Source organism: Cotesia glomerata, linkage group LG9 (genome assembly GCF_020080835.1).
Source record: "Cotesia glomerata isolate CgM1 linkage group LG9, MPM_Cglom_v2.3, whole genome shotgun sequence".
NCBI lineage: Eukaryota > Metazoa > Arthropoda > Insecta > Hymenoptera > Braconidae > Cotesia > Cotesia glomerata.
Genome location: NC_058166.1, coordinates 7,746,263 through 7,769,186, shown reverse-complemented (window position 1 = coordinate 7,769,186; position 22,924 = coordinate 7,746,263). Strand labels below are relative to the sequence as shown.

General features: G+C 31.7%; 2 protein-coding genes across 2 annotated transcripts; both read right to left on the bottom strand.

Moving 5' to 3' along the window:
* Window positions 1-11,257: 11,257 nt before the first annotated feature.
* On the bottom strand, window positions 11,258-12,868 carry LOC123272204. Its single transcript, XM_044738905.1, has one exon. It carries the CDS (start codon window positions 12,866-12,868, stop codon window positions 11,258-11,260), a length of 1,611 nt encoding a protein of 536 aa, XP_044594840.1.
* Window positions 12,869-13,807: 939 nt separating this feature from the next.
* Window positions 13,808-14,530, bottom strand: LOC123272203. The gene has a single exon (XM_044738904.1). It carries the CDS (start codon window positions 14,528-14,530, stop codon window positions 13,808-13,810), a length of 723 nt encoding a protein of 240 aa, XP_044594839.1.
* Window positions 14,531-22,924: the final 8,394 nt, after the last annotated feature.

Below are 22,924 nucleotides of genomic sequence, written 5' to 3'. Positions count from 1 at the left end.
ATACTCAGCATAATAGATCATATCAAACATCAGACATAATAACTGGTGTTCCGAAATCATATCAAGCATTGGCTAAAAATATTCTACGACATATTGAGTCTGTAGATGGTGACAGGAGATTAAACTGGGACAATAAAGGAAGTGTTACTTTGGATGGGCGTAAAATACCTGGTGGTAATATAGTTGATCTCATAAACGATGCTGTACGTCACCGAAAATCAGTAAAAGCTACCGGTAGAAACTTTTTTGCTGCGTATTTACAAGAAATAAATATTCCCCGACAGTTTGTAGAAAATAGTAGTTTCTGGAATAAAGATGTAGTAAATATAAAAAAGGCCATTCGGCAGCCAAAATGGAAGTAGATTTTATAATGAATAAAAAAAAAAACTACTCGGCTTATATACAAAAAAAAAAAAAAAAAAAAAAAAATTCAAAATTAACTGATCTTGAAGAAAGATTCATATGCCCTCGCATTCCTTTTATGATGATACGAAAAATTACGAATGATGGTCAGTATTTCGTTAAAGGTAGAGCAGTTAATGTACCAACAAATGTTGAAACTTCGGTTAATATTCTTCCAAGAATTCAATCTGAAGCGATGATTATTCCGATTTGTTTCAGAAGGAAAAAATCTTTCAAATCCAATGTTATGTTTGAAAATGTTCGACCTCATGTCATTAAAAAAGCTGCAATTGCATTGCAAAACTCCGACGTCAATAAGCATTGTAACATACAGTTAGATTTTCAAAGAGATAAGGATAATTTTCCTAGATTCAATGATTGTACACATAAGGGTAATACAGATGATTATCACGTCGCTGATTATCCAAAAATTAATCTAATTAATTCTGACCTTAATGATAATAATAATTCATCAGATGATTCAGAAGATGATGAACCAGTTAACATAGAAGATGGTTCAACTTTATTAATTACGCAAGCTATTGTATTTGCTCCCGGAGAAGGTCAAATGCCAGTTTCATTATTTGATGATTATGCTGAATCATTAAGTTTCATTAAAATTTATGGAGGTAAATTAATAATGAAACCAAAACATTTAACATATCAAAATTGGATTAAGTCTGAAATAATGAGGTCAGATCGGCGATGCGCTACCATTCTTAAATTATTTTTTTCGGCATTAAAACTTAGAGTGTCGAAAATATCCGCGGGTATTATCTTTTGTCTACGAAAAAATAAAATAAAATCTAACTCAATAAAAGCAAAAGATATGCTTGATGAAAATAACATAAAGAATGTGGAGTTAAATGATAATGGATTCAAAGTTTTAGCTCATGATCACGGGTCACCATCATTTTGGGAGGAAAAAAAGAAAAATGTTTTTGCAATGTTTCGTCAAATTGGACCTCCAACTATTTTTTTTTACTTTATCAGCTGCAGAAATAAAGTGGCCTGAATTAATCGTGATGCTGAAAAAAATAGTCGATAACCAAGAAATTTTGTTAGATCAAGCAAAAAAAATGGATTACAAAGAGAAAGCTAGATTAACCAGTAGTGACCCAGTAACCATCGCCAGATATTTCGATTACCGAATAAGAGAACTATTTAAAGTAATGAAAAATAAAAACAGTATTGTTTTGTCGAAAACTATCCACTTAGGATAGTTTCCGTAATTGTTTTAAAAATTATAGTTAATTTGGGATTAGGATATTAAATAAATTGTGCGTCGATTTGTAGGGGAATAAAATGAAGATTTATTTATCCCCAGAGGAGGAAAACTCAGTTGCACTGAGAAAAAACCTCCTCGAATGAAAAAATGTACAAGTAAGAACGCAAAGCGTGTAGTGCGAATAAGACTATGTGTAAATTGCCGTCGCAATCAACACGAGGTGAGCTCAACCTTCTTAGAAACGCAAAATGTATTAATTCAGAATTCGTGAATTGACGCTAACTTTTAAGTTAACTAGAGTCGATTGATAGTGCAATACTAATTGATCGACGTACAACGTCAGTGTAAATACTGATAGATTATAATTATTAGTGTAGGAACTAATTAGATAATTATGACGTCAGAATTGAATAATTGATGAAATTTGATTTGATAGAATGATGGTTAAATGTCGAACGATGAATTTAATGTAATTTATTATAAGTATTGCGTATTAACTATGGATTGACTAAAGCCGCGTAGCTGATGCAATCCTTTCTCAAAATGGCGCGCAATAACCGCGTGGCGTCACTTATTAATTTTGATTTATTTAACTCACTGAATAATTACTAATGAAATTTAATGATTCGAGAATTTAATTGGTAATTGAAATTAATGAAACTAATAATATTTAATGAAAATTTTAAGTGTTAAAGTAAATGCGTATTATACGTGATAAATCAGAAAACGATTGACACAGAGTAGTCGTACTAGTACAAGCGTCCAAGCACAACTGCTTTCCGCCCGCCACGCGAGCCGGCTTCTCTCCCGCTAACCAGGGCGCGCATGAGCGACAGCCATGGTGTGACACGAATTTACACGAGTTGGAGCGATCAAGCCCGAAGGCGCAACTCCTCATATAAATTTCTATTGAATGTTTTTTCTATCGGTTAAACAAGTATCTTTCGGGAACATTTAATTATAGATTTTTATTATAGGATGGAATTCCAACAGAGAGGTTCTCCACATATTCATTGTTTATTATGGCTTGAAAAACCGCCAAATTATAACGATGAAGAAGAAAATAATCCAAACTTCATTAAATTTATAGATAGATTCATTACATGTTCTAATAAACTTGTTTCGGAAGAACTCATCAAATCACAAACTCATAAACATACGTTTACTTGTAAAAGAGAAAAGAAGAACATAAAATGCCGTTTTGACATTCCATTCTTTCCAGTTTCTAAAACTTGTATTTTGAAGCCGCTAGATATTGATAAAGAACAAAGAAATCAATTACGAACAGTTCGCAAAGATATACAAAAATACTTGGAAGAAAACTTTAGAAAAGAAACTTCTGTTACAATAGATCAATTGTTGAAGGATTTTAATATAACTTCTGATTCGTACATAAATATTATACGGAGTAACTTGAATCGACCAACAGTTTTTCTGCGCAGAAATCCAGATGAATGTATGATCAAGCCTTATAATCAAGAAATATTAAAATTACATACTGCAAATATGGATATTCAGTTCATATTAGATATGTATTCATGTGCGAATTACGTATTAAACTATTTAAATAAATCAATTTCGGGTCCTTCACGATTAATGTATGATGTAACAAATGAAGTTAAAAGAGGAAATTATACTATGAAATGCATTCTTAAAAGCAAGTGAATTCGGTTCACAAGAAGCCGTTTATTATATTTTAGCACTTGCCCTCTCAAAATGTTCAAGAGAAGTCGTTTTTGTTAACACAAATAATCCAACAAATAGAATTCAAATAGTGAAATCGAAACAAGATCTTGAGAAACTATCACCCCACTCAACTGAAATTTACATAAAAGATACATTAGATCATTATGTACATCGACCACTTGAGTTAGAAACTATTTGTCTTGCATCATTTGTAGCTTGGTATAACTATTCTACGAAAGAATATCGAAGAAAAGGTAAAAATTAATAGCGATGAAGAAAGTGAAAATGATTACTTATTTGACGACACCCTATCTTTGAGACTTATCGATAATTCTGGCTTTGTTCGAAAAAGAAAAAAGTCGAAAATTATTAGATTCATAAATTTTAATGAACGAACAGATAAAAATAATTATATTCGTGAAAATGTTATTTTATTTGTACCATGGCGAGATGAAAATGTTATGATTACTTCAGCTTCTCAATAATTTACAAAAAATCAAAAGTTAATTGAGAAAACAAGATCAGGAGTACGTATACAATGAAAACATAGAAAGTATATTAAAAAAGGCACAAACTCGAACAGATGAATCAGACGATGAAAATTATATTACACATACTCCTAAAAACTTAGAAGTATTTAATGATCCTTCTCATAAAGGAGATATAGCGATAGATATGAATAATAATGTAAACGAAATGAAAAATTCTGATAATAAAGATATCTACTATGTAGAAATACCGCGACTGATTTCTGAAGAAAATTTTATTGATTTAGTTTGTTTTCTTAATGAAAAACAAAGGAAATTTCTATTACATCTATTACACCGATTTAAAACTAATTCATTACCATTGTATCATTGTGTGATTGGTGGAGCTGGTGTAGGAAAATCTCGCCTAATTGAAGCAATTTATCAAACCATGCTTCGTTTTTTTAATTTTAATTCTCATAATTTAGAATCAACCAAAATTTTATTATGTGCTCCAACAGGAAAAGCAGCATTTGGAATAAAAGGAATAACTGTACATGCAGCTTTTGTACTACCGTTAAACCAATGTTCAACAGAACTTATTCCATTGAGCAGTGGTACTCGAAATACTTAGTATACAAAATTGAAAGATCTTAGCTTGATAATAATCGATGAAATTAGTATGGTTGGTTCAAGAATGATTCAACAAATCGATAGTCGATTAAAGCAAATTTTTCAAACTTCAAAATCTTTTGGTGGAATATCAGTAATTGTATTTGGTGATTTTGATCAATTATCACCTGTTGGTGATAGATATATTTTTGAACCTCACTCGATGGATTTATACGGTGAAATAATTGGTAACCCTTTATGGAAATTATTTACAAGTTTTCAATTGACAGAAATAATGCGGCATAAGGATGATGTGAAGTTTGCAGAAGCACTTAATAATTAAGCTAATAGTATGCTGTCAAAAAATGCCTTAAATCTGTTCAAATCTCGGATAGTGAATAATAAGACAAAAATACCTAAAAATTCAATTCATTTATTTCGTTCCAATGAAGAAGTTGACAACTTTAATAATGCTATAATAAATAAAGACGTCAAAAAAAAATTATTGCTGCAAATGATAGAATAAGTGAAAAATCTATGAAATCAATGGAGCAGAAGTTATTAAATTTTAGTAAAAATTTAGAAACCAAAAATGCTCAAGGATTACCGTCTTATTTGTCATTAAGTATTGGTATAAAACATATGTTAACTATAAATATTGATGTTGAAAATGGACTTGTTAATGGTGCAGTTGGAATTTTAAAAGGGTATGAATTGAATAATAAAGGAGAAATTTTTAGACTTTGGATAGATTTTTCAGATGATCAAATTGGTAAAAAAAGAAGACAAATAATCCAAAAAAATGAACAACCAAATTGGATTGCAATAGATAAAGCAATTAGGAGCATCAGGCCTACTAAAAAAATAGTTACAATTATTCGAGAACAATTTCCAATAGTACCAGCAGAAGCGATTACAATTCATAAAAGTCAAGGTGGAACTTACGATAATGTAGTTATACATCTAGCAAAAGGAATGAAAAAAAAATAAGCTTTATGTTGTTTTCAGTAGATGTACGAAATTGAATGGATTATTTATAATAGGGGACTTACAAATTCCTATAAATCCTGACCCATATGATCGTGTGCAGATTGAAATAAAGCGTTTGTTAAATTCGAAATTATCCTTATCTTGTTATTTTATAGATAATCCAGAGCAAGAAACAATTATTTACCAAAATGTACAAAGTTTTAAAGAAAATTCACATTGGCTTGAATTTCAAAACTTTATGAAGTTATATAAGCCGTGCATTTTTATAGCAGCAGAAACGTAGATAAAAATTGAAGATGATATTACAATACCAGATTATGAAATTATTCATCGTGTAAATGTAGCTGAAAATCGTAAATGACATGCTTACGGATTAGTAGTATACTGTCGAAAAGACAAAAAATTTTCAAATCATTATAGTTATAATAATGAAGAAAAATTACAATCTTGTTCACTTATAAATGGCGTGTATAATGATATTGCAATTTGTACAGGTTATAAATCTCCATTAACTAATTACTCATCAATAAAAAAGAATATCGAAGAAATGATCAATATCGCAGAAAAAAATTATAAAAAAATAATTTTTTTGGGTGATTTTAATATAAATTTGAATAGTGAATCATCACATTCGTTCTTCAAATGGTTGAATTTAAGACAACTACATTCAATGTTAAAAAAAACTGATTCTACAACAAATTCATCAACTACAATCGACATAATTTTTTCCAATTTTCAATTAAATTATGGTATAACTGAAACAATTTTCGGATATCATAAACAACTTACATGTATTGTTAATGAAAAGATGTTAAATGTTGAAGAAAATGATCAAAAGCAGAATGAACATGAACTGACATTAGTTGAAGTAATTAATGAAGGAAAATGGTTAAGAAAGGAACTACTTGATACAAAAGATGTTGAAGAAAAAGATTTCAAAATAATCACTAAAATTCATGAATTTATTAAAGAGAAAATTTTCATTCATAAAAACTTTAAACGATATAATAATAATAATTCTAAAATTCCAATATCACTTCAGAACAATTTTTTTGCGTTGGATTTAATGAAAAATCAAAATCATAATTCTTTTTATTATGCTATATCAATATTGATAAGCGGTGCAGTGGAATTGATACCATGTTTGCGAGTTTTAGAATATATCCATTTCACTATAAACCACAAGTTTCTGAAAGATATTCCAAATGTACTTTTTCAAAAAATATCTTTTGAAAATATTCTAAGTGAACAATGTGCAGAAATAGAAAATATCGTATTGATATCAGCAATTCTTCAACGCCCAATTAATATTATAACACAATCTAAACTGTCAAGTATAAGAATCGCCCCAGCTGATAATCGTGAAGAATTTTACTTGTATTTAGATTGTAATTCGAAGCATTACATTCCATTAAAAATAAACAAATATAAAGAATATAATATTATATCGTTAACTACAACGTTGAAAATTAATTTCTCTAATTTTATTCATTCTCTGGATAACAGAATTAATGTCCATAAATTATTAGAGACAGTCAAATTGATTTTTGTAACAAATAATAAAAAAAATATAAGGCAAGTAAAAGAAAAGTTTTTGATAGAAATATTAAAAACAAAGAGCAAATCATCAAGAATAATCATAAAACTGAAGTAATTAGAATTTTTTCTTTAATTTTGATTAATATTGAAAAAAGTGAAACAATGAAAGAAATTGAATGGTTGTTAGATCAAAATAAAAATTTAATGCATCAACTGTCTTCAGAAATTCATGAAATAGTCGAAAAAAATATGATAGAAAAATTTATCAATCACTCGAATGGTCGCAATTATATGAAGTTTGACCTAAAAGTGAACAACTTATCAATTAAAAGTGCTCAAATTAATCGCATTCTGAATGAAAACTTTCAATTGATTGATGTAGCTAAGGATGGCAATTGCCTATTCCGAACATTTGCTGAGTTGGTATTTTATGATCAAGAAAGGTATATTGAAATAAAACTTTTCATTATATATTTTATTATTTGTCATAAATCTAAATATGAGTCATTAATCACCCACGGTGCTTTTTCTGTTGAAGACAAGAATGATCTATTAATGATGCGTCCAAAATTAGATGACTTTCTACGAATGATATCTCGTGAAGGTAAATGGGGAAATAAAGGTTCGATCTACGCTATGAGTGATGCTTTAAATATAATTATAATTACAATTTCTGTAATGAAGGAAACACATGAAAACAGTCGCATTTGTAAATATTTACCAAATATCAAATATTCATTAGTACCGTTCACGATAACTAATGAAGTTAATTGGCACTTTATAGCAGCTCATAGAAAATTTGAATCCCCTATATTTGATGAAAAAACATGGCACGATGTTCGTATAATTGAAATAAAAGTTGATTCGCATAATATTCACTCAAATGTTAGTACTAGTAACAGTATACAACAAAACAAAATAAATAATCAACAAAAAAATTCTATTATCTCTCACTTGACTATTGCTCCTACTAATAAAAATATAGATAATGGTATTAATAATCACGATATATCTAAAAGTATTGATGACTCTAATACACAAAAAGCACAACTAATTACGGATCAAATACATTCTTGTGAATGTATAAGTGAAATTATAAATATTATACAAGTTAACCAGAATAGTATTTTAAAAATTTATGACAAAATAAAAAATGAATTTGAAATTTATTTGAAAAATTTTAGTCATAAAAAAACCTGGCCTCGAAAAAAACACATAGTTGAAGGAAGGTTTCCAAGCATAATTTTAAATAATTTTTTTCTTGATAACGTTAATGATGATGGGAACTGATTATTTCGAACGTTTGCCGAAATTATTTTAAATGACGAAAAAAGATTTTATGAAATTAAAATTTTTGTTATTCATCACGTAACAATGAATTTAAGTTTTTACGAAAAAATATGTACAGCAGGAGAAATAGTTAGCAGGAGAAGTTAGAACTAGTAATGAAAGAAAAGATATATTGGAAAGTCCAACTATAGATGATTTTTTAAGAATGGTTGCTGCTAACAACATTTGGGGTAACGAAGGGACTTTATTTGCAATGAGTCAAGCTTTACAAACTAAAATCATCTTATTTAGTATTGATGGTATCCGTCAAAAACTCGATAATCTTATAACAATAAATCATGCTACTCTAAATACATATAAAATATTAACAATAATTTGGATGGATGAATCTCATTATCATATTTGTCGGTTTAAAAATAGAATTATCAATTCTACTCAGTATATTGAAGATATTCGTAAAATAATAAAGGTTTTACGTTTGGATTGATTATGATATGAATATCTTTTACAGCAAAGATGGTTATCATAAATAAAATTATATAATAAAATTTGTTTATTATTGATTTGTTATAATTATTTGTCCTTTATCGATTACTTTACGAATTATTTAAGATACTATATTTAATTATGTATTGAGTCAACACAGATTTTTTTTTAAAAATATTAATTAGGGGCCGTTCATAAAATACGTTCGCACTTAGGGGGAGGGGGGGGGTGTTGTCAAGTGTGACCATACATGTTAAGAAGATGGGAAAAAGCGTGACGAAGGGGGGGGGAGGGGGTCCAAAATACCGATATTTTGCGTGACGTAGTTTATGAACGGCCCCTTACTTGCATGTCGTGCAATTACCAAGATCATAAAAAGTTAGAATATGAACATCGTAAATAATTAATTAATAGATTGAAACTTTATGACAATTAACAAATTATTTTAATTTAAATAATAATAGTTGAATGAAAAATTACAAAGTGAAAAAAAGAAAATTTATTAAAATCTGGTGTAAAAAAGAAAAGAAAATAGATACTTGAATAAATAATTACAAGAAAAATATGAAATCTACTAAAAAATATGAAATCTACTAAAAAATAAATAAAAGACATGAATACTAGGACGGTGAAGCGGGGCAAAGTTTTTTGTTTGATCTATTGCATGCCTTAAGTGCGAGCGGAGGTATGATTTACTTTCACCTAAAAATTAAAATCTCGGTTTCGTAAAAGTTTAAACAAATCAATTATGAGTTAGATATAGAATTGAAAAAGATTAATTTTAAACGTTTATAATTTTTATAGTGACATTTTTGCTCCCTTCCCTCCTCTCTACGTGGTAAAGGCCTACTGGGGACCCGCCACGTTAAAAAGGGCACGCATCTACTACACAGTACCTCATGGGTGATGTGGAAATCTGTGTAATGAGGAAATCACTGACTAACTAAAGTCTTTATAGATGGACAGATGATAGATAATATTCGAAAAAAACGACTGCAAGAGTAAAATTTCATTAAAATAGATCCCAAAATAGATGTTTTTGGCCCAGAAATACATGTAAATATGTAAATTGAAGCTTTATTTTTCAGCAATAAGATGCATTTTACAGAATTCAAATAAAGTCCTCGACGCGTTTAAAAAAGTTATTTCGAAGAAAAGCGATAAAATATGGAATTTCGTATTTTTCAAAAATTAAAAATGCTGTAATTTCATAAACTTATTTGGACCTGATTTGGCCTCAAATTTGAACTCGACCTTCATAATCGTCTGTAGAATAAGTATGTAGAGTTTCATTGAGATCAATAGAGAATTGTAGACGTTATCATGCTGGACAAGCCCTCCGGCGTTATATCGTATATATATATATATATGGCGAGAGCAGCATATATAAGAGCAGAGCAGCAGCAGCAGCGTATGTATGTATGGCTGGCTGGTTGGCTGCTGTTGGTATATTGTTGTTGGTGCTGTTGTTGCTGGCTGCTGGCTGTTACAATATATATATATATATATATATACATTATTATATAAGCATGGGCCTCTGGAACCATATGTGCTTCTGACTCAGCTCATCGAGTTAGGTCGAAATACACCAAAATTTTTCAAAAGTTGCGTTATGAGGACAATTACAATAGTTAGGTTTTTATGAAATCTACCAAAACGAACTGTATTTAGTTATGCTGTTTTATTCTGCGTAGACAGTTACAAAAAAATTAGTGTGTGTTAAATATGAGATCTTAGAATAAACTAACTTATACAAAAATCTTAGTACAACATTACAACTTAGATTAGGGCGTAAATTAGTCAAGTAAAAAATAAGGAAAGGGAAAACAAGCTTTATTATTGGTGGAAAAGTACGGAAAAATGTAAGGAAGGATATTTTAAGGAACTATTGGCTAATTAGAGGAGTAGAAGACGGGTGTATATTGTCAAACCTTAGGCGCAAAGAGAGGGTATGAGGTACTGACATCAGGTAAGGACTTGAAGGGACTAATGATTTATGATGGGCTGCAGACTTGCAGGCGTCTAAGCAAAAACTTGGGAAAATATTGTAATTAGAGAGATGTGGGTATTGTAAATATAAAAACTAGCTTAAAAAATGAGGTAATAAAACGTAAGTCCAGGTGTTAGGCTTACGTTGTGATATTAGGCTTAAGTTGTGAATAATGTAAAGCATGTTAGTCTGTATGCTGAAAAAATGAGGATTATTTTTTAAATACTTAAAATTTTCAAAATACAAATGTCTTGGTTAAAGTATACAAAATACAATAGATGGGAAAAACCTAAACGGATAGTAAATAATACGTCAAAATACAGATGTTGAAACTAGAGATTATTTCGAATATTTAAAAAATAACCAATTTTTTAGCTGTCTGGGTCCTTCAGATAAAGATAACAATAAAGAGAAAAAACCCAGGCAATTAGTAAATGAACTATGTTAAATATTAATTATATGTAAAAAATTATTAAGCATAAATTAATTTAATTAAATTGAGAACGAACATGCCGGCCGCCTTGAACTAATGAAGTTCAATAAAATAAAAGAAAAAATAAAAATTAATTATTCTAAAGGCAACGGGCAAAGTTTCTTCACACAGCGCTTGTATACACCGGTGTTGGTCTTCACGTAGACAACTCGTACGACTCTGTCGGCTCCTGGGCAGATTGCGGTGATGCGACCCATTGGCCAAGATAATGGGGGCACGTTGTCTTCTCGAAGCATCACTAATCGACCAACCTGAAGATTTTCTTGCTTGGATAAGTGCGGGTGTTGAATTAGGTTGTTGAGATATTCCTTATTCCAGCGAGTCCAGAAATGCTGCTTTAGTTTTTGAGCGTGTTGCCAAGCAGACAACCTATTCGTCGGTGTATAGATAAAATTGATGCCAGGCAAGCTAGTCATGGGACCACCAATTAGAAAATGACCAGCGGTTAAGGGTAAAAGGTCATTGGGGTCTGAGGACATAGGAGATAAGGGTCTGGAATTTAATATTGCTTCTATCTCAAATACATATGTTTCCAATTGGTCGTATGTTAATACATTATCACCTACAGTGGGTAATAAATGTTTTTTGAATGATTTAACCGCAGCTTCCCAAAGTCCTCCAAAGTGAGGAGCTCTCGGAGGTATAAAATGCCAAGTTATGCGTTCGTCGTTAAGAAATTTTCCGAGAGCAATTTGGTATTCAGAAGAGTTAAAAAATTCCTGAATTTCTCGGCAAGCGCCAACAAAATTGGTACCGTTATCGGAGTGTATTTCCGCGGATTTCCCGCGCCTGGCAAAAAAGCGCCTTAAACTCGCAATAAAGGCTTCGCTGGTGAGGTCGCAAACTAATTCTAAATGTACGGCCTTGGTGACCATACATACAAAAACGGCTACATATACTTTGACTTTGTTACGATTACGGAATCGTTTTTCCTTGATAAATAAAGGACCACAAAAATCAATTCCAGTCTTTAAAAATGGACGGCATTGCTCAATTCTACATTTGGGCAGAAGGCCAGAGCTGTGATCGGCAAGACGCGGCTTTGCGCGAAAACAACGAACGCACTGATGCAATATCTTTCGTACAGTATTTCGACCATTTATGGGCCAATAATTTTGACGAACAGAGTATAGAGTAGCTTGAGCCCCGGCATGCATTAAGCGAGCGTGTTCTTCTCGCACTATTAAAGTAGTGATAAAGTGATTAGAAGGAAGTAGCATGGGATGCTGCTGGTAATTATGCAATGAAGGTAGAGAAAGTCGACCTCTGATACGCATTATACCAAGATCATCTAAATACGGGGATAGTTGAAGCAAGTTGCTATTACCGGGCAAGGATTTTTTCGATTTTAAACAATTCTTTTCGTTAAGAAAGCCCGTAGATTGAGTTAATTTTATAATTAGTGTTAGGGAACTCTTGAGTTCTTGAGCAGTCAAGTTACCAGTCATTCGTTGATTTTTGTTTTTTAGGTTATGCAAAAATCTAGTAATATAAGCTACTACACGTTGTAAGGTTCTCATGGAGCTGTATCTGTGTAATATATCGAACTTGTCTAATGTGATTTGCATGCACTGCATAGAATCATTCGAAGGAGATTTGAGCTCGGGGATAGTTATATCTGGTTGTAAGGACCTGGGCCAAGCTTGCTCAGGTGAAGTCAACCAAGAGGGCCCAGTTTGCCACATTGCATTTACGGCGAATTCAGCGGGAAGTTGACCGCGAGATACGAAGTCAGCAGGAGTATCTGCAGAGGGTATATGCCGCCAGTGACAGTTTACAGTCCTTTTTTGAATTTCTGCGACTCGATTTGCTACAAAGGTTTTGAGACGATAAGGTGCGGTATGAATCAAATGCAGAGATATCGTGGAATCGCACCATAAATATGTGTCTTCGATTTAAAGAGTAAATGATTCACGGACTGGATTGTATAAAGTTGATAAGAGAAGTGCACCGCATAGCTCTAAGCGAGGTAGACTCACAGAATTAACTGGTGTGACACGAGATTTGGAGCATATTAATCGTGTATAGACCTTGCCGTTGGGACTAGTAGATCACAAACAAATACAGGCGCCATATGCCTTTTCACTGGCATCACAGAATCCGTGAATTTGCAGATTACTTGCATTCTCTACTAAAAGGCATCGCGTGAATCTTAATGTCTCCAATACGGGCAATTGTGATTAATATAATTTCCAAGTATTATAAATTTCCTGAGGAACAGATTCATCCCAAGTAATTCCGGATTTCCAGCATAACTGCATCATGATTTTTGCATATACTATAACTGGACCTAGCAAATCTAGTGGATCGAACAATTTAGCGATTTCTGACAAGATTGCCCGCTTGGTTGCCTTGGAATCGGATATTTTTACGGAGTAACATAGAGTATCACTGGATGGTCTCCAGTGAATTCCCAGTGTTTTACTAGTAGTATCAGAATCGAGAGATTTGCTCATAGTTCCTCCACAATTTGAAGCATTATCAGAGAGAGAGGGATGATTAGAGGCCCATTTGCGAAGGTGGAAGCCTCCTTTTGCTAATAAAGCATTTAATTCATTACGAAGAGCCTTTGCTTTAGGTAAAGTTTCAGCTCCCGACAGAAGATCGTTTACGTAAAAATCATTTTACAATACTACAGAAGCATTAGGATAAGATTTGCGTTTGTCTTTTCCTAATTGTTGCAGGGATTTAATTGCAAGGTATGAACCAGCAGAAGTTCCATAGGTTACGGTATTCAAAGTATAAATTTTGATGGTTTCGTCCCCGCTTTCTCGAAATAGAATTTTTTGATACTTGACATCGTCAGGATGAACAAGTATTTGTCGATACATTTTTTCTATGTCAGCAGTAAGGGCGTAAATATGGGATCGATATCGAATTAGAATGACGAAAAGATTGTCTTGTAATTTAGGTCCAACCATTAGGGTATCGTTTAAAGATATTCCTGTCGAAGTTTTGCAAGAGCCATCGAAAACTACTTGGGTTTTCGTGGTAGTGCTATCAGCTTTGATAACAGCATGATGCGGTAAATAGAAACCCGAATTAATATCAGATTCTTGGGAAATTGACATATGTTTAAGTTGTTCATATTCAGTTAGAAAGGTTGAATAATCCTTTAATAACTTGGGATCTTTGTGAAGTCGAGATTCCAAATGAGAAAAGCGTTTTAGTGCAGTAGAATAGGAATTGCCAAGCAAATGAATCTTTTCATTAAATGGGAGTCTTACTACATATCTACCAGAGGCATCCCTTGTTTTATTAGAAGAAAAATGTTCTTCGCACGCTTTTTCTTCAGGTGAAAGAATTTTAGAGGTTGAAGGCAGTTCCTCAATCTCCCAAAAACGCATCAAATCAGCTTAAGACGAAGAACCGCGAATTCTCAAATGACAGACAATACGAGAACTAACCGTTTTTTGATTGATCTCTCCCGCAACAATCCAACCAAGTTGTGTTTTTTGGAAAACGGCATCAGGATGATTAATTACGGGAATTTGACCTACACTCAGCAATTTATAGAATAATTTGACTCCGATGAGCGCGTCAATAGATGAAGGTTTAAAGAATTCTGGATCTGCAAGTGGAATGTTTTTAAGGAATATTTAATTGCCTTGGATCCATTGGAATAGTGGGCATTGCGGAGCTGATTTGGGGTACAATGAGAAATTCAGCATTCTTTTGGAATTTATTATGTCGAGATTTTATAATTGCTGAAGTAGAGCTTTTTACAACTGTTGAAGTATCGTCTAATCCAGAAACTAAAACATGAACTGGATTTTTATCGAGATTTAGAAAATTGGCTACGCTTTCAGTAATAAAGTGAGCTTGTGATCCAGCGTCTAGGAAGACTCGGCAAGTTTTGACCTTGCCTTGTTTATTTATAATGCCAACCGAAGCAGTAGCAAGTATAGCTTCAGATGAAATTTGGGCTTTCATACTAACACTAGAGCTTGGTGTAATTTGGTTTGACTCATCGGTTTGAGTCTCTGTTGTATTGTTATCATCATTATTATTAGAACCAAAGTAAAGGAGAGTGTGATGCCGCTGGTGGCAAGAGTGACAGTTTCCAGAAGTGCATTGAGTTATGTGATGTCCGTGGCGAAGACAATTCGTACACAAACCGGCCTTCTTGGAAAACTCATATCGCTGGTAAAGGGTTTTTTTTAGAAATTCAGGGCATTGATTAATAAAATGATCTCCTTCGCAATGAGGACAGCCTGATTTAGCAGTGGCCATGTAAACTTTTTGAGCACGATTATTGTGTGAGGAATTTGTAGCTTTTGTTTTACTAGCAGTATTATTAGATGTTAAACATGGTGTTTGAGTCTTGGTAATGGCTAATCGTGCTTTTCTGTCAAGAAATGAAATGAATGGTTTAATAGTAGGTCGTTCATACTCATGAGAGTAATCATCCCATCTGTCACGTAATTTGTCGTCTAATTTACCCCGTAATAGTACAATTAAAAATAAATCCCAATTTTCTGTATTTTGATCAGAAGCCTGAAGGGCCCGAAGATTTTTCTGCAAAAGATCTATAAAGGATCTAATAGTGAATTCTTTATTAATCAACGGTAGATCTATTATATTTTGAACATAAGCAGATCGAAGAAGTTTGGGATGATGATAGCGTTCGTGGAGAAGACTCCAGGCAACATTATAGTTATTGGCTACTGAATTGAGCGAAGAAATTACATCAGCTGCTTGTCCCGATAAACAACCTTTCAAATGAATTATTTTCAGATTTTCAGGTATAAGAGGGTTTTTGTTTATGACACAATCAAAACGCTCGCGAAATTCTATCCATTGATCAATTTCGCCGGAAAAATGAAGTAAAGTAATAGGTGGCAAATTAGGATCGTAAAACGGATAGTTGTTCTGAGGCATCGCTACAGGTAAATTATATGGTGGTAAAGAGAAATTGTTGTTTTGAAATTGCATTTGTCCTAATGTAGATGAAAAATTGTTAGTTTGAGAAAGGTCAGGAATTAGATTGTTGTTCAAAAAAGGTTGTACAGACTTATTTGGAGTTACATAATTGGATGTCGGAGATTCTGATTTTTCATTGTTAGAAGTACCGTTAGAAAGAGTATTTGCATCAGTGGTTTTATCATCGGATGTATTATCATGGAGTGAGGTTTCTGATTTATCATTCTTTAATAAATGTGGAGCGTGAGTTTCTATTAAACTTTGGGCGCTACTCCACACACTCCAATATTTATATTCAAATTCATTACGGTATTTTTCGTGTTCGTCCGGTGATTCTACAAGTAATTCTAACTCATGCTGAATACTTTCAAAAATAGAGCGATTATTCTCGAGTTCGTGGAACCGTTTTGCCAGCTCGGGAATTCCCGTTTCAGGTTTAAATTTATTAAGAATAAATTTTTCAAAACAAGTTACCGAACGCTTAACTGTTCCGCGTTTAGCATTAAGGGCTTTGATTTGGTCGTCAGCCATTTTTAGTGAAATCTTTTAAAATTGTTAATAATAAGACGGTAATAATTTGATCAATTAGGTTAAATGATATATAATTGAGATTATGAGTAATATAGAGAGATGGCAATATTAGGAATGTAGATAATAATAGAATTGGTGGTTTAATGACTTACTCTTACGCTGAATTATTGGATGTAGTGTATGTTGTTGGTCCGCACTTGGATGAGTAATAAATTTATAATTCTTGATCAATTGTAGATGCTCGAAGATTTATCACGGTGATGTTTTTTCAATTAAAAACGATGCTCCCGCGTTGATTGAAATTAGATGAAATTCTGCTCGATTACAGATTTTATTGCTGGATGCTAGATGATGAATTTGCTTAATTGCAAATGTTAATTAATCGAAGTTGAATGTTTTAATATTTAAAGAAAAAACCCGCGCACTTGCAGATTGTAAAGGATTAAGTTTGTGATACTGAATTAATTTTCGAATATTAGATTATTGAACACAGTGATGTTTTGCACTTAAAACGATACACTCACGTGAAATTAATGATAGATAGGTGACTTATTTGCAAGTATGATAAAATGTTACTGTCAGAATTTGTATTACTTTACAATGTATAAGGATTATTTGTGATACTACCTCTCAATTGAAGCGATGCACGAGATAATATTGGTTTAAAACCGCGGACTTGCAGGTATAATGTGAATTTTAAGTAAAAAGTTGTATTATTTTACAACTATTCGATGATTGTTCTTGATGATGCTTTTCAAATAAAGCGATGTACTAGCGTAGATTTTGACTCGGAGAAATTGTGTACTTGCAGATAAATTGTGATGATTATCAGAAAAATTGTATTATTTTACAATATTTAGATGATGCTTTTCAATTAAAGTGATGTGATCACGTTGATTTAAATTAAAACCGCGCACTTGCAGATTTTAAGTAATAATAAGGTAAGATAGCGCAAGAAAATAATGTATTATTTTTACACTATTTTAACGATTTTGCGATGATGCTTTTTCAATTAAAAGCAAGTTGCAATCAAGCGTTGGATTTGAAATAAAGCCGCGCACTTGCAGATTTATTTTAATTTATTTTGGGATATTGAATTACTTTTCAAATCTCCGGCTTTGAGATAACCAATGATTTAAGCTGGCCAGTTATTTTTTATTATAGCTTAGTTTTTGAAGTAAAACTATTAAATTAGCCGGAGAAGACTGTTTGCATGCACGAATAAAAACGAACTGTATTTAGCAAGTTATGCTGTTTTATTCTGCGTAGACAGTTACAAAAAAAATTAGTGTGTGTTAAATCATGAGAAATCTTCTAGAATGAACTGACTTATACAAAAATCTTAGTACAACATTACAACTTAGATTAGGCGTAAATTAGTCAAGCAAAAATAAGGAAGGGGAAAACAAGCTTTATTATTGGTGTGAAAAAGTACAGAAAAAATGTAAGGAAGGATATTTTTAAGGAACTATTGGACTAATTAGGGAGAGTAGAAGGCGGGTGTATATTGTCAAACCTTAGGCGCAAAGAGAGTGGTATGAGGTACCCGACATCAAGTAAGGACTTGAAGGGACTAATGATTTATGATGGGCTGCAGACTTGCAGGCGTCTAAGCAAAAACTTGGGAAAATATTGTAATTAGAGAGATGTGGGTATTGTAAATATAAAAAACTAGCTTAAAAAATAAGGTAATAAAACGTAAGTCCAGGTGCTAGGCTTAAGTTGTTAGTAAATAATGTAAAAGCATGTTAGTCTGTATGCTGAAAAAATGAGGATTATTTTTTAAATACTTAAAATTTCCAAAATACGAATGTCTTGGTTAAAGTATACAAAATACAATAGATGGGAAAAAACTAAACGGATAGTAAATAATACGTCAAAATACAGATGTTGAAACTAGAGATTATTTCGAATATTTAAAAAATAACCAATTTTTTAGCTGTCTGGGTCCTTCAGATAAAGATAAAATCCTTCAACAAAGAGAAAAAACCCAGGCAATTAGTAAATTAACTATGTTAAATATTAATTATATGTGAGAAATTACTAAGCATCAATTAATTTAATTAAATTGAGAACGAACATCATTCTAAAATAAAAACTCCTGATAGTGTTGATAAATTCATCTCTGCAGAAATTCCAAATCCTGATGACAATCCCATATTGCATGAAATTGTTACTAGAAACATGCTTCATGGACCTTGTAGCGATTGGTGCCTGATTGATGGAATTTGTTCCAAAAGATTTCCGAAAGATTTTTGCAATGAAACAACAATGGATGATAATGGATACCCTTCTTATCGTAGACGAGATGAAGGAATAACATCCTCTAGAAATAATTCTGTTTTTGATAATCGTTATGTTGTTCCGTACAATCCTACACTTATAAAAATTTTTGATTGTCATATTAACGTAGAAGTTGTTTGCTCGGTAACAGCAGTCAAATATTTATTTAAATACGTTTACAAAGGTCATGATAAAGCTGGTGTTACAATTTCAGGTAATATACCATCTGGACTGGATCCACAAGAACAAACGACTCATGAAACAATAAGTAATCCAAACGACAATGTTATAAATCATGACGAAGTTAAAAATTTTGTTGATGCTCGATATGTTGGTCCAGTTGAAGCTGCTTGGCGAATTTTTTCTAAAAAATTACAAGATAAAAGTCACTCCATTCTTCGTTTACCAGTACATTTACCTAATCAACAAAGTATCACTATCAATGATGATTGTAATGAACAAGATCTTCTGGCAGCTTTGCAAAGTTGATCGATTATTTTTCTTTCAATGTAAGGGATCCATCCGCACGACAATACATATATAGCGACATTCCACGTTATTACGTATTTAAAAAAGATGATGAAATTAAAATGTCTGCTTGGCAACCAAGAAAAAAAAATTTTAACGTTATCGGTCGTATGTATTCAGTAAGTCCTTCTCAAATCGAATTATTTCATCTTAGATTATTATTGATTAACATTAAAGGTGCTAAAAGCTTTGAACATTTGAGAACGGTGAATGGGATAATCTATGAAACTTATATGTCTGCATGTTTAGCTGCTGGGTTAATTGAAGATGATCAAGAATGGAGACGAACGTTACATGAAGCAGTAACTTGGATGATGCCACGACAATTAAGATGTTTATTTGCTCGCATACTAATTCATTGTCAACCTACTGATCCAGAAACTTTGTGGAATAAATTTAAAGAAGCAATGTCCGAAGACTTTAACAGACAGGTGGGAGTAGAACGAGGACAGAAAAAGGCTTACGCATACATTAATAATATGATTGAACGAGAAGGATGTAGTCTTTCTTCATTTCTTGGTATGCCACCAGTTGAAAATGATTTATGTGATAATTAATCGGTACAAATTTTGACCCAAGACTTATCGCAATCATATTATAATAAATTGAATATTAATCAAAAAGAAATTGTCGATTTTGTTCTGAATTCTGTAGAAAATAACGCAATCAATCTGCCAAATTGTATTTATATAGATTATATAGATGGACCAGGTGGTTCGGGTAAGACATTTGTTTACACAACTTTATGTCATTTATTAACGAATAAAAATAAGATTGTTTGTACAATGGCCTATACGGGTATTGCCGCTACTCTTTTACCCAATGGAAAAACTGTTCACAGGACTTTTCGATTACCTGTACCCATGTTTTCAGATTCTTCTTCCCATATCAAGCCTAACTCTCAACAAGGAAAATATCTCAAAACCGTAGATGTATTTATTTGGGACGAAGCTCCAATGTCTCCTAGGTATTCTTTAGAAATAATAGATCGAACTTTGCGGCACATTAACAATAATAATCTTACTTTTGGTGGAAAGTTAATTATTTTAGGTGGTGATTTTCGTCAATTGCTTCCAGTTCAACCTCATGCTACTAGAACTGAAACGATTAATCTTTCTATAAAATTTAGTCCATTATGGAAAAGCTTCCATAAGTTTTCATTAACACAAAATATGCGTGCACTTCCAGAAGAGATAGAATTCGTTCGGTTTTTATTAAATCTTGGTAGTGGAACTCTCAACAATTTAGATGATATAATGGATCTTCCTGATGAGTGTTTTACTTCAAATAACAATGATATTGTAGAAAACGTATATGGTAGAATAATTAGAGGCAAATGTTATGATGAACTCACAACAACAGTAATTCTGTCAGATAGAAATATTGATGTCGATTTTATAAATACCCAGGTTGTTGAACTTTTTGTTGAACTTAGATTTTTCTACAGAACATATTTACATTGGTGTTGACAGTACTGAAAATTGTGACAATGAGAACATTGATGACGCAATTCTGCCTGAATATTTGAACACTTTAAATCCACCTAATTTTCCACCCTATGAACTTAAATTACGACAATACTCGATAGTAATGCTAATCAGAAATATGAATTTAAGCGAAGGACTTTGTAATGGTACAAGACTGATTATTTTGGAATTGGGAGTTCATGTTTTGAAATGCAAAATTCTAACTGGTGACAAAGCTGGAGAAATTGTTTTTATCAATCGAGTAACATTGTATTGCGAAAATGTATATCCTTTTATTTTTAAAAGACAATTCCCAATTAAGATAGCTTTTTGTATGACTATTAACAAAGCTCAAGGTCAAACTTTTGACAAAATTGGAATTGATCTTACCAAAGACGTTTTTTATCACGGCCAACTTTACGTTGCATTCTCGCGAGTACGATCTTGGTCAGTATTACAAGTGTATTTTGCTTGCGAAAAAGTAGATAAAATCGTTAAAAATATAGTTTACAAAGAAATATTTTTGTAATAAAATATAATTTAAATATGTTATGAGAATGAATTCAATAGGACATAATAAAAACGCCCATATTTATATAAACATACGTTGATCGCAACTATTATTTTCAAAATAACTAATGAACTTAAATATACTTATACTTGAATAAAATAACGTCAATGAAATGATTGAAAATACATAGATAAGTTTGGAATATACAGACATTTAAATATTTATGTAATAAAACATAAATATAGATAAACATATATAATGATATATGTTTATTTACTCTGGTAAATGCACACTTATTGTTTATACTTTTAAATTTCGAAATCATCACTAACTTGAATATATTATTGATACTAAAGCAAATGATATAAAATATAAAGACACATTCGAACATTTATACGAATCCATGTTAACTCCGGGTGCTCCAGTTCATCTTTTCTTCGTGCCATCGCCTCTCTATCTATTAGAAAAATATCAATGCAATAGAATACATAATACTTATATAGACAAAGTGAGTATTTTTATGTTTGGCAATGAACATACATTTATCACATCATTTAAAAACTACTGACAAACGCGAAAACGCCGTAATTAAAATAAAAATTCATAACTAAAATATATATTAAATGCAGAAACGCCATAACATCTATGTGAACCCGTGTTAATTCTAGGGATCTCGCTGTTGCTTTCCGTCCTGCCGATTCAACCTTAAAAACATTCATGCAATAAAATGTAAATAAGTTCATACGAAAATTATTGATTATGTTTGTGCATAATAGCTAACACGCATTTATCACGTATAATTACAAATATTCAAAATCATAATGAATTTGAATATAATAATACTTCAATAAAAAATTTGTAAAGCAAATGATATAAAATATACGGACATTTAAACATTTATGTTATAAAACATAAATATATTTATACTTATATATTGATATATGTCTATTTGCATTAATAAATGCTTACGCGTGTTGTTGATAATTTTGCATTTTCAGAATCATAATTAACTCAAATACGTTATTAATTGCTAAAGTAATTGTTGACATGAAATGATATAAAATATAAAGGTACATTCAGAACATTTATGCAAATCCGTGTTAATTCCGGGTGTCCAGTAGCAGCTTTTCTTCTTGCCTTTGCCTCTCTATCTGACCAAAAATGATAATAAAATAGAATACATAATAACTATATACACAAAGTGTGTATGTTTATGTTTAACTTAATGAGCATAAATTTAATGCATCATTTAAAAACTACCGACAAACGTAAACGCCGTTATTAAAAATATATATTAAATGTGAAACGCCTTAAACATATATGCAAACTCGTGATGATTCTAAGGATCTCACTATTGCTTTCCGTCCTGCCGATTCAACCTTAAAAACATTTGTGCAGTAAAATCAAATAAATTCAAACGAAAAGTATTGATTTAATGTCTGTGCATAATAGCTAACACGCACTTATCACGTCTAACTACAAATATTCAAAATCATAAT

Excerpts from the sequence above, each read along its gene's own strand:
- LOC123272204 (XM_044738905.1), bottom strand. The coding sequence starts at position 12,868 with ATGTGGCAAACTGGGCCCTCTTGGTTGACTTCACCTGAGCAAGCTTGG.
- LOC123272203 (XM_044738904.1), bottom strand. The coding sequence starts at position 14,530 with ATGCGTTTTTGGGAGATTGAGGAACTGCCTTCAACCTCTAAAATTCTT.